This window comes from Hippocampus comes, unplaced genomic scaffold, assembly GCF_001891065.2.
Source record: "Hippocampus comes isolate QL1 unplaced genomic scaffold, H_comes_QL1_v1.1 scaffold317, whole genome shotgun sequence".
Lineage (NCBI taxonomy): Eukaryota > Metazoa > Chordata > Actinopteri > Syngnathiformes > Syngnathidae > Hippocampus > Hippocampus comes.
The window spans coordinates 1,466,321-1,480,213 of NW_017805531.1; the positions used below are offsets into that span (position 1 = coordinate 1,466,321).

Below are 13,893 nucleotides of genomic sequence, written 5' to 3' on the forward strand. Positions count from 1 at the left end.
TAAAGGCCTGACAATGCCACAACAACAACAACAACAAAAAAAATAATTCTATTGTGTATGCCGCCTTGCACGTTAAAGCTTGGGATTCCATGTTTGTTTCAGGAATAGGGTACCTGAAGTGTATAAGAGAAATGAAATGTGTGAGTGTCAAACTGTCACCCCAAAACTTTGACTTTGGCCCACTTCATTTGATTGCATTCTTCAGAAGAGAACATTGAGTTCTGAATTTTTGCTGAGCAAAAAAAATTTTAAAAAAAAGGGCCGGCATTCACGGTGGCTGACTAGCAAGTGTGACGTTTGCATGATCTTCCCCCTTACCTGCGCGGCTTTTATCCAAGTACTCCAACTTCCTCCCACAATCTGACAACATCTCTCTTAAGTTCATTTCAGACTCTAAGATGTCCCCAAGCGTAAATGTGAGAGTGAACAGTTGTTTGCCTTTCTGCGCCCTACGAATAGCTGGCGACCAGTCCAGGGTGTACCCAACCTCTCACTCAAAGCCAGCTGAGATAGGCACCAGCAAGCCTGCCATTGAGATTGAGCCATTCTCTCACAAACGTGTGTCAAAACAGTCTGCACGCCGAGGTGCTTGCTTTTATACACCTGTGGCCAGGCCAAGTGATTAGGACACCCGATTCTGGTCATTCCAATGGGTGAGCAAATACCTTTGGTAATAGAGTGTAGGTTTGTGTGTGTGTGTGTGTGTGTGTGTGTGTGTGTGTGTGTGTGTGTGTGTGTGTGTATTTTAGAGTTTGCTGAATCTGTTTTTGTATTTTATTTTATTTGTGCTTTGTTATTCTCCGCCATCTGCAGCCAGGTTGGCATTGCAAATGAGAAGCTGTTCTCTGTGGCCTTAATTGGATTACAAAAAAAAAAAAATCTTAAATAACCCATTTTTTAAAAATTTAATCCCAAAGGGTATAATTTAGATACAAAAAAAGATAGTGATATCATCATGAAATTTAAAACAACTCAAAATTTACGAAAGAAAATAAAAGATAATTTTTGTACTACCAATAAATTCTATAGATGGATTTCATTGCCTTAGGAAATAATGAAAAATAGGAAAATTGTGTTCTTGGGTAAAACAAGCCTATTTTTTTTCCAAGTAACAGGGCGTATGTTTTAAATGTAAAAATAAGTTAACCACTGATCACAGTTAAACAATAAAGACTCTTAACTTGACTAATGATAGGTTGATGCTGGCGACGTCAATCAATATAGTCGGCCTGCCCTCATTAAACACAATGCACATCGAAACAATACATTCACACTTACTTCTTTAATCTTATCAATTCAACGATAAGGGTTTCAAAATAGAGTTTCAAACCAGGGTTTGGGTCTCAAAATAGGGTTTCTAGTCTAGGTTAGGTTTTGTCGTTATGGTTGCAAACCATAATTTCGAGCACACCGCTGTGCCAACCGATCAAAATGGATCTGAGTTGAAATCCAGGTTTGGGCGTGGGTGTATGTTGGCCTGGTGGACTCCCTAAAAATCTCACTTCCTTCCTTCCTTTCTTTTCATCTTTGTTTCCATCCTTCCGACCTCCTTTTCTCCTTTCCTTCCATCCTCTCCATCTCTTCCTTCTTCCCCTCCTTCCGTACGTCACAGATTTCACCCCTCCATCTTTCCTTTATCCTATACTTTTTTTTCTCTCATCCCATTCCAGATTCCCCCCTCCATCCTCCTTGGCTTGCATCCTTCCTCCCTCTCACACTCCCTTTCCACCCTTCCTTCCTTTCATACCATCCTCGACTCCTTACTATCTCACTTTCATCTTTGCCGCAATTCGATCAGTTTGAAGCGTTCGACTATTCTTGTGCCTTCTAGTATTGATGCACACAAACAATATATCGAGTGTGTTTGTCTTCGTGCTGTGACACAAGTGGGCCAGATGCCGCGTGTATAATGAGCTTGTGAACGTATGTGGGGGAGGAGGGAAAAGTGGTGGGGGGGGGGGCACCGGTACACGTTTGACCCTGTGTTAAACTGTCGCTGGCTTGCTCACGGGCCACGTGGGCGCGTCGACCACCCCCCCACGCAGCACGCCGCCACCCAACCCACTTTAACGACCCCACCTCGAAGGACTCAAAGCTGCACTACCCCTTGTCCAAACACATAACAAACCAGGCGGGGTGGCACAAGAATGGGACGAATGTGCGTGTGGAGTAGGAGTGGGGGGGGGGGGGCTAAAGAGGTGCTTTCAGGACCCCCGAGGGATCACCGCTTTTAATGATGACAGAAGCGGAAATGAGCGGAAGGGGGGAAAAAAACACGTTTTCTCACCCAAATCGTCCATTGTATAAAACGAATCACTTTTATTGATTCGTTGTTGTTGTTTTTAAGCTAGGCTACTTTGAACCCTTTTTCATGGGTATTTGATTGCAGATCAATAAATAAAACATGACACATAATGCGTATGCCCCGAAATGAGTGCGGTGCCAATGATGACAGGTTACTTGCTAATTGTTGCTTGATAAAACTTCTGCGGGAAATTATTTCAGATATCGTTGAGCCACAATCATAATAATACGATGTACGGCGAATACGTCATGTTTAAAATTCAAAAGGTGGTCACTTAGTATTATTGTGTGGGTGTGTTTTGTTTTTAGCGTTTTGCGACTTGTCAAAATAATCGTAAATATATATTGTCAGTGTCAATATCTTTCTTAATTTAAAAAGGTACACGCCTAATACAGAGACAATTCGATTATAGTTTTAATGGACGGCGGAAATAAAGCAAAAATGAAAAAAGACGAATGAAAATGGGTGTTATGTTACATTTGAATTTAATATTGATTGAAAATATTAACATCAAACATAACAGGTGGCAGATGTCAGGTCAATTCTCGTCAAAAGTATCGATGAAATACAAATAAATACTATACCGTAAGGCCTATATATGTACAGTCAAATTATAATTGCAGATGTCAATTCTTTTTTTTAAACCAAAACTACGAGTAGAACTTTATGAAGACTTTTTATGTGGTGTTTGGTGATTGTTTTAAAAATCAAGATCACGCCTGTTCGTCTGCAAAAAAAAGACGTCCAGCTAAATCTTTCTTTGGAGTTTTGCTTTTACACACGACAAATGGTCATTCGAGATTTAAAATGTGACAAAACAATGATTACCTTTTGGTGTGATGCCAACTTCAAACTGGAAAAACTGGACTGCACAGTCTGGTCAGTCTGGCCCCGATCCAACAACGCCAACTCATCCAAGGGCAGGGATCGAGCTTGCCTAGAAGTGCACAATTTTGCCCCCACGAGTGGATTTATACTAAAACAAATGTTTGGACCCCTCTCTAAATAAGTCACATTTGATTTCCCTTCTATAATTCATTTATTAATTCAACTGTGATCAATGACACAAGCTCATCACAGAACACGAACATGACGAAGATTTCGATCCATAACGAGTTGGCACAATTTAGCCAACCCCCCAAAAAAATTTGTTTTTGACATAGTGCGTAAAAAGTTCAACCCCCCCCCCCCCCAAAAATAAAACATGTGCATTGCATATTAATGGTGGTCCCTTTTTAAGGCATGTGACACATGACAAGAATAATAATAATTATAATAACCCCCCTCTCAAGCCAATAAATGACAACATAACAAAATCTTTCACATAACGCTGTTTTGAAATGTACAATAATTCTATCATAGACCCTCTTATCCATGGCTGTCAATAAATATGTTCGAATAAATAATAATAATTTACATTCACCCGATTAAAACACAATTTACTCCACACTCATATTTTGAATTGTTCTGTATACTCCCATGGGAACAAATTCGATGAAATGCTTTGACCGTTGTGATGTCATTTTGACCGATTGCGTTGCATAGCTTCTTTGCCATTTTATTGCTCGATCCAAATACATCAAAATCCGATGCCCCCCAAATGACATTTAAATCCATACAAATAAGCCTCGTCGCCGAATGACGGTCTGGTTTGGGCCGTTCTTTTTTTTTTTTTTTTAACTGACTTGTGCCTGGAGTTTGTTGCGCATCGGCGTCCAAGCGCAGACTTTTGACGGAGTTTATCTGAGGGGAATGAGAAGAAGCATTTTTGTTTGTGGATGTAAAAATGAGAGTTTGTGCATGTTAATTGTGGTAGGAGGCGTTGAGATCCCCCTGCGCTTGGAAGGACTGGCCGCGGACGTGCAGGTCGTACGGGTAGCGGCCCTCCGGGGCCACCCGATACATGGAGCCGTGCGCCAGGGCCGCGCGTCCAGTTGCGCTGCAGTAGCGCACCCCGTAGTGGTGTCCCCCCCTGCCGTAGTCCGGCGGCTCGTCTTGCTTGAAGGCGAAAATGCCGTTGAGGTTGACGGGCGGACTCAGCTGGCTCTCAAAGTGCGGGCTGCCGGCCTCCGGGGACGCGTAGGACGGCTCGTAGGCGCCCGAATAGCCGTAGTGGCGGAACGGCTTGGCCGGGTCCGACGGGCCGCAGCCACATCTAATCTTCAACATATTGAAACTGAGGCACACACGGCAGTTTTTTTAACATCTGTCTGGATCTCCCACACTGAGAAAACACAAAGGACTTCATAAATACATAACAATACATAATCATTTGTCTGCTCTCCAAAAACTGCAAGCAGAACAACACAGGCAGCCATTGTGACATAATCAAGGCAACACTTGGCCCCAAAGAAATAAAAAGCCTAACATTTAAATAAGGCACACACAAATATAAACCTAAACTAATTGAAAGCTTGTCACGCTCGGTACACCTGCACTTCCTGATGCGACACAATTGTAACTGTTGACGTCATAACCACAACATAGCTTTTAAACATATTTCTTTGTAATGGAGCGTGGCATAAATGCGAAACATTTAGCATCGGAATGAAACAACGTAAATACCTGTTTGACTGCATAGTCACAACGTTATGAGGGTAAAATATTTTCGCGTTGCGTTTTGGCTTTTAAGAACCTTCGGTCGTAGCAGAAACGTCAGTTCCGCATAAGGAACATATCATCACATGACGTTTATGGCTCAGGGATTTTCCCACCCATCCATCCATTATCCGAACCGCTTTTGTATTTTTATACACTTTTCTTATTTTTAAGATCCAAAATACTTTAACCTAAGATTGATGGGTATTCAAAATTATTTGAAAATTGGTATTCGTCTTCCCAAGTCCTTATGAACGACTCAACCGATGTTGTTTCACAAAACAACAAGCGAGACTCCTGCTGGCCGCTGCGCTGCGGTTCATAACCACACATACTTGCTGAATGTGAACCAAAGAAGTTGGGAATAGTCATTCTTTCTTGTGCTTGTGTTTTTAACGAGCCCACCACTGTGTGTGTGTGTGTGTGTGTTTTGTGGGTTTGAATCCAGTGAAAAGGCTCATCTCTGCATCTGATTAGCAGTTGCACCACAACGACGATGCAGAGACTCTCAGTGGCTGAAACGCAAATGGAAATACCATTGCAAAAGGACAGCTACGTCTCATGGCAGTGCGGACCACGTGCTCGGCGGGTCCCTGGGGACCCTCCTGCACTGCGAAGAGCGGGGGAGAGAAGATAACAAGCAAGAGGCATAAATTTCATGCATGTGTGCATTGTCAACAGGTATGCAGGTACGTTCGCCCATGTTCATGTGAAAAAGCAACTTTTACACTACAAAGTGAAGCGACTTGGGAATGAAATACTCTATCTCAGTTTGCACTTGGAAGTCAGAGCAAAAAAGAAATACAGATCATATTGTTTCTTAGGTGTCACCGCATATCCGTCATTAGAAGGACAAATTCAAGTAGAATAACTTTACTGATTCTGATAACTCTTGGATAGATCTTGTATACTCTACCCCGAGCAAGGTGCACGTTGCACCACAAAAGCACACCTGAAAACTTACAATGTGTTTGTTGTAAGCTATCAAGGCAGAATTTTTGGGTTCAGCTGTCCCTTATCTTGTGGCCTGTGAGAGTCTGAAACACTGTTATGTAGGGGCACGAACCTGCAAAAATACCCACCACATCCTCCGTGGGTGCGACGCCCCTGCTATTGTGTCACAAGCAAAAGGTCAGCAGAGCTGCATTGAGTTTTGAGCGACGCTAACTGGGAGTCATAAAATTCCAATGCTAAGGTCATAGCATAAACATACCTGCGTTAAGCTGAGGATCGTTGAGGATTCTGCCAAGAAACACTGTAAGATCGATTTCAGAAATAATTAATGCATTCAGTTTCACATAGTTGTGGAAACGGAAGAAATAGATGGAATAAAATTGTTGTATTGGTTGAGTCTATGATAATGACTTATAATGTGTGTGATATAGAAATGACCCATGTGTGTGTGTTTTGTCACACTGTCTTGGCCACCTGGGAGCAGTATCAGACAGATGGATCATATTGCAGATGCACATCTTTGCAATATTCATGTTTCAGCTCCTTGCTGAGGATAAAGAATGTATGACTGCGAGTATACTATTGGAAACGCCTCGGAGCCCGGGTAGGCGGACGACGAATACAGCGGGTCGTACGGAGGCCGCCCGGAGAACACCACCTCCCCGTTGTGGTCGGTGAGGAAGTTCCGGGCGTTGAGCTGCAGACAGCCCGCCACCAGGTTGGTGGTGGGCTGCGATAATCCTTTGCAGAGGGTCTGCACAAAGGCCAGCAGGTCGGGTCTCTTGCCGGCGCTGAGGGTCTCGGACAAAGCCCAGATGTAGTTCTTGGCCAGGCGCAGGGTCTCGATTTTGGAGAGCTTTTGCGTTTTGGAGTAGCAAGGCACCACTTTGCGGAGGCTCTCCAAGGCTGCGTTGAGGCCGTGCATGCGGCTCCTCTCCCGGGCGTTGGCCTCCTGACGCCGCATCCTGGAGCGGTCGTGGGGCTCCTTCGTGGCCTTCTTCTTCCGGGGCCCGCGCTTCTTGTGCAGCAGGAGGCCACCGTCGTCCTGCTCGTAGTCCCTGTCCGAGGAGGCGGCGTCGTCCCCGGCGGACCTGCAAGGCTCGTCGTCGTCCTCGTCGTCGTCATCGTGGAGGTGGTGGGGAGGGCGAGGGGAGGCTCGGTCCTCGGAGGCACCTCCGCGTGGGTAACCGGCGCCGAAGCGGGGCTCACACATCGCGTGCGCGTCGTCGAATGGCAGAGTCAACATAGTTCCCGCTGAAACAGTAAAAACATTACATTAAAAAAAACTGTGGTTTCGAGGTTTTTACTTAATTGTCCTGTAATTCCACCCTCGAGAAAACTTATTGGCAGGCAGAGTTGCACCCCTAAAGGCATTCCAACTTTTTTATGGATGACAAAAAGCACAAGTTGAACACAAAATGCAACTCACCATGCAGGGAGGGGGGGTCAACGCGCAGCCTTCATGCTCCCAAACCTCTCGCTCCCGCACCCCCTAAAAAGATGACAACAATAATGACAAGAGCACACTGAGCCCTCCACACTCTCCTCCTCTGCTCCTCCTCCTCCTCCTCGTCGTCGTCTTCTTGCAGGACTGTCTGCCACTGGTGCCAGCAGCCGGTATGCATGGCGGCGATGGTGCCATCTGCCGCTGACGTCTCATGGCAGTGCGGACCACGTGCTCGGCGGGTCCCTGGGGACCCTCCTGCACTGCGAAGAGCGGGGGAGAGAAGATAACAAGCAAGAGGCATAAATTTCATGCATGTGTGCATTGTCAACAGGTATGCAGGTACGTTCGCCCATGTTCATGTGAAAAAGCAACTTTTACACTACAAAGTGAAGCGACTTGGGAATGAAATACTCTATCTCAGTTTGCACTTGGAAGTCAGAGCAAAAAAGAAATACAGATCATATTGTTTCTTAGGTGTCACCGCATATCCGTCATTAGAAGGACAAATTCAAGTAGAATAACTTTACTGATTCTGTTAACTCTTGTATAGATCTTGTATACTCTACCCCGAGCAAGGTGCACATTACACCACAAAAGCATACCTGAAAACTTACAATGTGTTTGTTGTAAGCTATCAAGGCAGAATTTTTGGGTTCAGCTGTCCCTTATCTTGTGGCCTGTGAGAGTCTGAAACACTGTTATGTAGGGGCACGAACCTGCAAAAATACCCACCACATCCTCCGTGGGTGCGACGCCCCTGCTATTATGTCACAAGTAAAAAGGTAAGCAGAGCTGCATTGAGTTTTGAGCGACGCTAACTGGGAGTCATAAAATTCCAACGCGAAGGTCATAGCATAAACATACCTGCGTTAAGCTGAGGATCGTTGAGGATTCTGCCAAGAAACACTGTAAGATCGATTTCAGAAATAATTAATGCATTCAGTTTCACATAGTTGTGGAAACGGAAGAAATAGATGGAATAAAATTGTTGTATTGGTTGAGTCTATCATATTGACTTAAAATGTGTATCATATAGAAATGACCCATGTGTGCGTGTTTTGTCACACTGTCTTGGCCACCTGGGAGCAGTATCAGACAGATGGATCATATTGCACATGCACATCTTTGCAATATTCATGTTTCAGCTCCTTGCTGAGGATAAAGAATGTATGACTGCGAGTATACTATTGGAAAGTATATTGAATGTGTGTCTAAACGTGTTGTGTTCAAATACTAGTCGCTTAAAGGCTTACATGAGCGTTTTGCATGCATGAGCAGCTAGCAGATGAAAGGCTAAGTCAGAAAAAAAAAACAAAACAGTCGAACGATGGCTTTTATCCGGAAAAACTCACAAGTCGGGTCACCCCAATCTCAAGGCACCTCTAGTATGTCTCCCAGCAGGGCATAAACGAGCCCTTCGACCGTGCTTCACTTTTTCTGTATGATTTTCAGCTAAAATTCTGATGTGAGTCACATTAGAAAGTAGATTTCAGCATGTGGTAAGATGATGATGATGAAGGGGTGTGTTTGCAACCGGGGCTCCTCGGGACTCCAAACAGTAAGTGCACCCCGAGGATAGAAATATATGCAAGAAAAAAACAAAGGGCCGATGGCAGGCTGCCAACGCCACACCAGGGGCACAGCTGGCACTTGATATGGCTGCATGCGCTCCTCAGTTATGCGGAACACACATACACACATACACACACACACACACACACACATGCACACGTATGCCAGCCAATGACCTTGTTACAAGGAGAATCAATTAAAGCCCAATATCAATCTTGCTGTATTGGACATTACAAGACATGAGCACAAAAGACATACCTTCATACAAATACAATGCGTGTGTGTGTGTGTGTGTGTGTGTGTGTGTATGTGTGTGTGCGTGTGTGTGTGTGTGTTTCAGGAGTATCCGATGAGTCCGACTCCCCGTCTCGGACTAATCAGTCGACTGCACTAATTGCAAATGCAAATATGCAAATCCATATTAATTAATTACTCCACTAATTAGTTCTCTTGTCTGCTCAGGTAATAAATCACGGTGTGTTCAAGAAAAGGGGGGAAGAGAGCGTGAGAGACTGATCTTTTTTTTTTTTTTTGGCCGACGGACCGTGTTCTCGGGTGCCAGGTCGAAGGCCGTCAATCTCTGCAAAAGTGACGGCGCCGCTTTTAGGAGGGGGTCACACTTGGGGAGGGGGTGGCGCTTGTCGATGACGCCTTCCCGCCTGTCAGCGCTTTTAATTATCACATTATCAGCTTTTACGCCGCGGTGTACTCAATGGATGTCAGCGCCGAAGGGAGGCGGCGCGGCGGAGTGATCAATTCAGCAAAAACGCCAAGAGAGAGGAAAAAAAAATAGGGAATGTTTTTTTTCTTTTTTGTTTTCTTTCATTAAAGCTGACACTTGAACAGTGGTTTGCGCATCATGTCATAGAAAACTCCAATCGGTGTTTGGAATGCGATCGAAGTGTAAGAGTCGGGATAGTTCAAATGCCTATTTTTGGATTAACAGTGGAACACAACGGCAATACAGTCTTACAGCCATTAAATACTATCAACTGGATGAATAACATTCCGCGTTTTACATGTTATTTTTAGTGTGCGGCTAAATTTCAACGGGCACCTCAGAAAACTCAAGACCATTTGTTGTTAGCATCGATGTCAATGCTAAGTTAGCATTTATGTCAATGCTAACTTAGCATTGAGGTCAATGTAACGTAGCAAGGCAGTTGTGCAGTAGCCTGCATTTTTGCTCAATCAAAGAAAGAGGGGAAAGAATGTCAACAATTCCATTTTGTGAAGTACTGGAGTCGTTTTTTTGGCGGCGGTTGCCTTGCTTCACTCTGACACCGAGCCACCCACTAGCGCGGCTGCGGCGAGGGGGAGGAGCATCGAGGCTTGCGGGAATGATTAGCAGAGGGTCATGGCTTGCACTGCACCGGTGTCGTCCAGCTGTGCTGTTCTAGCCAATTAGAAGCGCCATATGCTGCGGCACTCGGGCTGGCCACACCTCCCACTCACAAACGCGCGCACACACAGTTTCTATATGACAATGGAAGAGATGGCGGTCAGGTATTTCCGTGGGTGTTTGCAGGCTGGCGTCATGCATAATGGATGTGTTGTTGAAAATGTAGAATGTAAAGATGTTTGTCACAAGACGTGTGAGATGTTGCCGGGGGTGCGCCAACCTCTTTTTCTTTTTTTCTTTTTTCCCTCCCCCCAAAGCGAAAGCAATCTGTTCGCACGCACTCAATCTGTCGCTTCGCCGAGCGACAAGATAAATACTTTTTTTTTTTTGCTCAAACGTGTCAGCTTCTCATATTTAAGTGAGTTTTTGGTAATTAGTTTTATGTACGGATTCCATAAAGTTGATGAGGAATTGCAGTGACGACAACATAAATGTGTAATAAACGTGCAGAGCTGAGAGGAGACATACTCTGGAAAATTGGATTTTTAATAGTTTGTGTACAAAAACAGTGGCGCCCTGAGATGTGAGTGGAAGTCATTCGGCGATCTCGCCTGTATCTCAAATCATCGTTTGCCACTGAAATGAATGGAAATTCCATTAATCCAATCCAGCCCGTAAACAATCAACATTGTTGTCACTTGTATAGTTTTGTTTTGTTTTGTTTTGTGTTGTGTTATATTGTTTCGGCATGGACAAAGAATTGAAATGTGCTGAGACCCCACCTAATAAGATTTAAGTAGCTTCTATGGAATCTCTCTTTCACATGTTGTTGTATGGTTACTTGAGGTTGCCATGTTGGCGGTCGATGTAAAACTAATATTTGCTGTGACTAAAGCAAATCAATAAAACAACATCCTCAATCACATTTTCAAGGGCCCCATGAATTATTTTAACTTAACTTTCTTTTTTATGGCAATTTTTTTTTTCAAGACCTGACACGGAGATGATTGACAGGCGTTTTCTCACCTCATCGACACTCTCGGTTGTTGATGTGACGATCCCCTTCTTCTTCTCATCAAGTGTCACTATCTTTCTCCTCTTCCTCTTTTTCGGCTACAAAATGTGACATCGAGTGAGCTTTTAATGGGAGGCTACTAATGAAGTCATGTCACACAACCTTGCAACCTGTGCAACTTGTCACCGGCCGCATGGGAAACAGCTTTGGCGCAACACTGCTGACAGTCGATGTTCCATTTGACGCTCAATTGATGTATTGACTGTCATGAACATTTTTGTATTCATCCGAAAAAAAAAAGAATTGACTGCAACATAAATGTGAGGAAATATTAATGTGAAAATGACCTTCGGTTTTTTCCCTTTGAAATCAGTCATCAATTAATCGAAAATGTATTCGACATTATAACGATGCTCTCATCAACACGCTGAAAATATCAAGTTGAAGAACGTCTGCATCAAATTTAGCACCTATTAAGAATTCCGCAGTGTGGCCTGGTTGGAAATTTCTCCACGTGACATCGTGCCATCTGCCTTTAGACGCATTTAGCCAACACCAGCGACGTGGTGCCCGCTAGGTTCGAACAGCTCCTCATTGATTGCAATTAACAAAATGCCCAAAGAGTGAGGACACCTCATGTGACAAAAGTGCGCTTTCACCAATCCGTACATTGGTTATAGTCATAATCATGATCCTGGTTGATGTCTTTCTGGAAAATATTTGGGGAGCATATCGGAAAAAAAAAATCCGCAAACCTCCAAAAAGGTTTGTGCTGGTGGCGGCGCTACTTTTGTCTAAATGAAGCTTCGTATGACTCACTTGAACGTATTTCTTTGGCATCAAGATGTCATCAGATTCCAGTTGAGCAATACTTTATAGATGAAGATCCTCAACTCACTTCATTATACTATAGTTCTTTAGCACTAAGATGCCACAAGATGGCGGCAAAGTGACACTTTTATTGCTTTGGCACAGAAACGGCGAACAAAAAAGCTCAACTTTTTTTTTTTTGCTAACATAATTCCTTTTGCTCTTATTTTCCTGTAGAAAACAAAAAAACTTATCTTAACAACATAAAAATAAAACCTGATGTTTGTCCTAAAACAACAAATAAATACACTCATGAGCAGATGGGTTGAAACTGTTTTCACTCTGTTCCGTTCTCACTGACCATACAGAGTGGACGGTTAAAGCATCTTGCTTACTTGCCAACTTTGATTGGCATAACTCTTAAAGTACAGGTACGTTACTTTGTCTCGTAACATCGGAGAACACGTCACTTCCTGTTTCCGCACCCAAAGCTGTCCCCCTAGTAACATCAACTCAATCTAACAATACTATTGTTACAGAACCCAGTGACAGGAAGACTGCGGTAGAGAAGATAGTTATATATGTAAGATAGTTCTAAGACATAAGATTGGCTGAAAAAGGGGGACGAATGCGATGTCCTTCCAAGGACAGGAGAAGTGAGCAAAGCTAAAGGATCAATCAATCAATTTGATCACAAGGAATTGTGCACTCCATCAAGCGGGAAACAAGAAGTTAAATCTTACATGGATCGTCAGGAGACATCTGCCGTCGTCCAACACGACGTCTGCATGGTACCAAGTTGAATTGGGGGCGGAGGGGTGGTGGGGGGGGGGTGGAAGTGGAGGAGAATTGGCAGGCAACCTCGGTCTCCATCCTGAAAAGCTTCCAGGAAGTAAATGCTCGTCTGGCCACAGAAGCACTTCCTCGTTCCCCCCACTTGGTCGAGATGAGCTCGCCTCTTTAACACCGGAGCCAAGTCTCAATGACGCGCTCAGGCGCGCACACACACACAGCCTCCATCACTTGCTGCAAATTGAATTATTACACAAGTGACGCCTTCCTTTATATGCCGGACATATGAATCGTCTACTTTCATGTTGCGCAAGAAAACGGCGACTCGGCCTGAAAACGAAGAAAGCGGGAATACGTGGCACCACTGTATTTTTTATTCTAATTGTTGCTACAAGGACAAATGAAACGGGGTATTGTCAAGGCCGGTCGCACAAGTTGATAGCAAGACCAGAACACATACACACACATACAAAAGAGCAACAGAAGGACAGACTGGCCGAGGACACCTTCTCGCCATCCTCCAGAAAACGGGAGATGCATGCGAGAGCTCCGCCCGAGTCGGGACAGGAGGTGGGGTGGAGCACAAATACCAACACACACACACACACACACACACACACACACACACACACACACACACACACACACACACACACACACGCACGCACTCTCACGGCTGGATGGTCGGAGCGCAATTGCACATGTAAAACAGCAACGCCAAGTGTGAAATATGTGTTTGCTTTATTAAGCGTGCAATAGATAAAGCGAGTGAACTCACTTCCATATAACAGAAGTGTATGTGTGTGTGCGCGCGCCTTTATTTTCTCTCTCTCTCTCACACACGCACGCACGCACACACACACACACACACACACACACACACACACACACACACACACACGCACACACGCGCGCACGTCTGGAAAGAAGCGTACAAGCTCATTTGCACATCTCACTTGCGAGCAGATTGACTATTAAATAGAGTAATGGTGCAAAACAAAGGCTCCGTAAATCAGCCGCAAGCCCAAAGAAGAAGAAGAGGAGGAAGAGAGAAGAAG

General features: G+C 44.3%; 1 protein-coding gene across 1 annotated transcript; it reads right to left on the reverse strand.

The window, feature by feature from the left end:
- Positions 1-3,325: 3,325 nt before the first annotated feature.
- neurod6b (neuronal differentiation 6b) lies at positions 3,326-13,413 on the reverse strand. Its single transcript, XM_019877696.1, has 5 exons — positions 12,787-13,413; positions 11,245-11,331; positions 7,287-7,564; positions 6,438-7,111; positions 3,326-4,465 (listed from the first exon to the last, which is right to left on the reverse strand). The coding sequence occupies exons 4-5, from the start codon at positions 7,101-7,103 to the stop codon at positions 4,109-4,111; spliced, it is 1,023 nt and encodes a 340-aa protein (XP_019733255.1). The 5' UTR covers positions 7,104-7,111; positions 7,287-7,564; positions 11,245-11,331; positions 12,787-13,413; the 3' UTR covers positions 3,326-4,108.
- Positions 13,414-13,893: the final 480 nt, after the last annotated feature.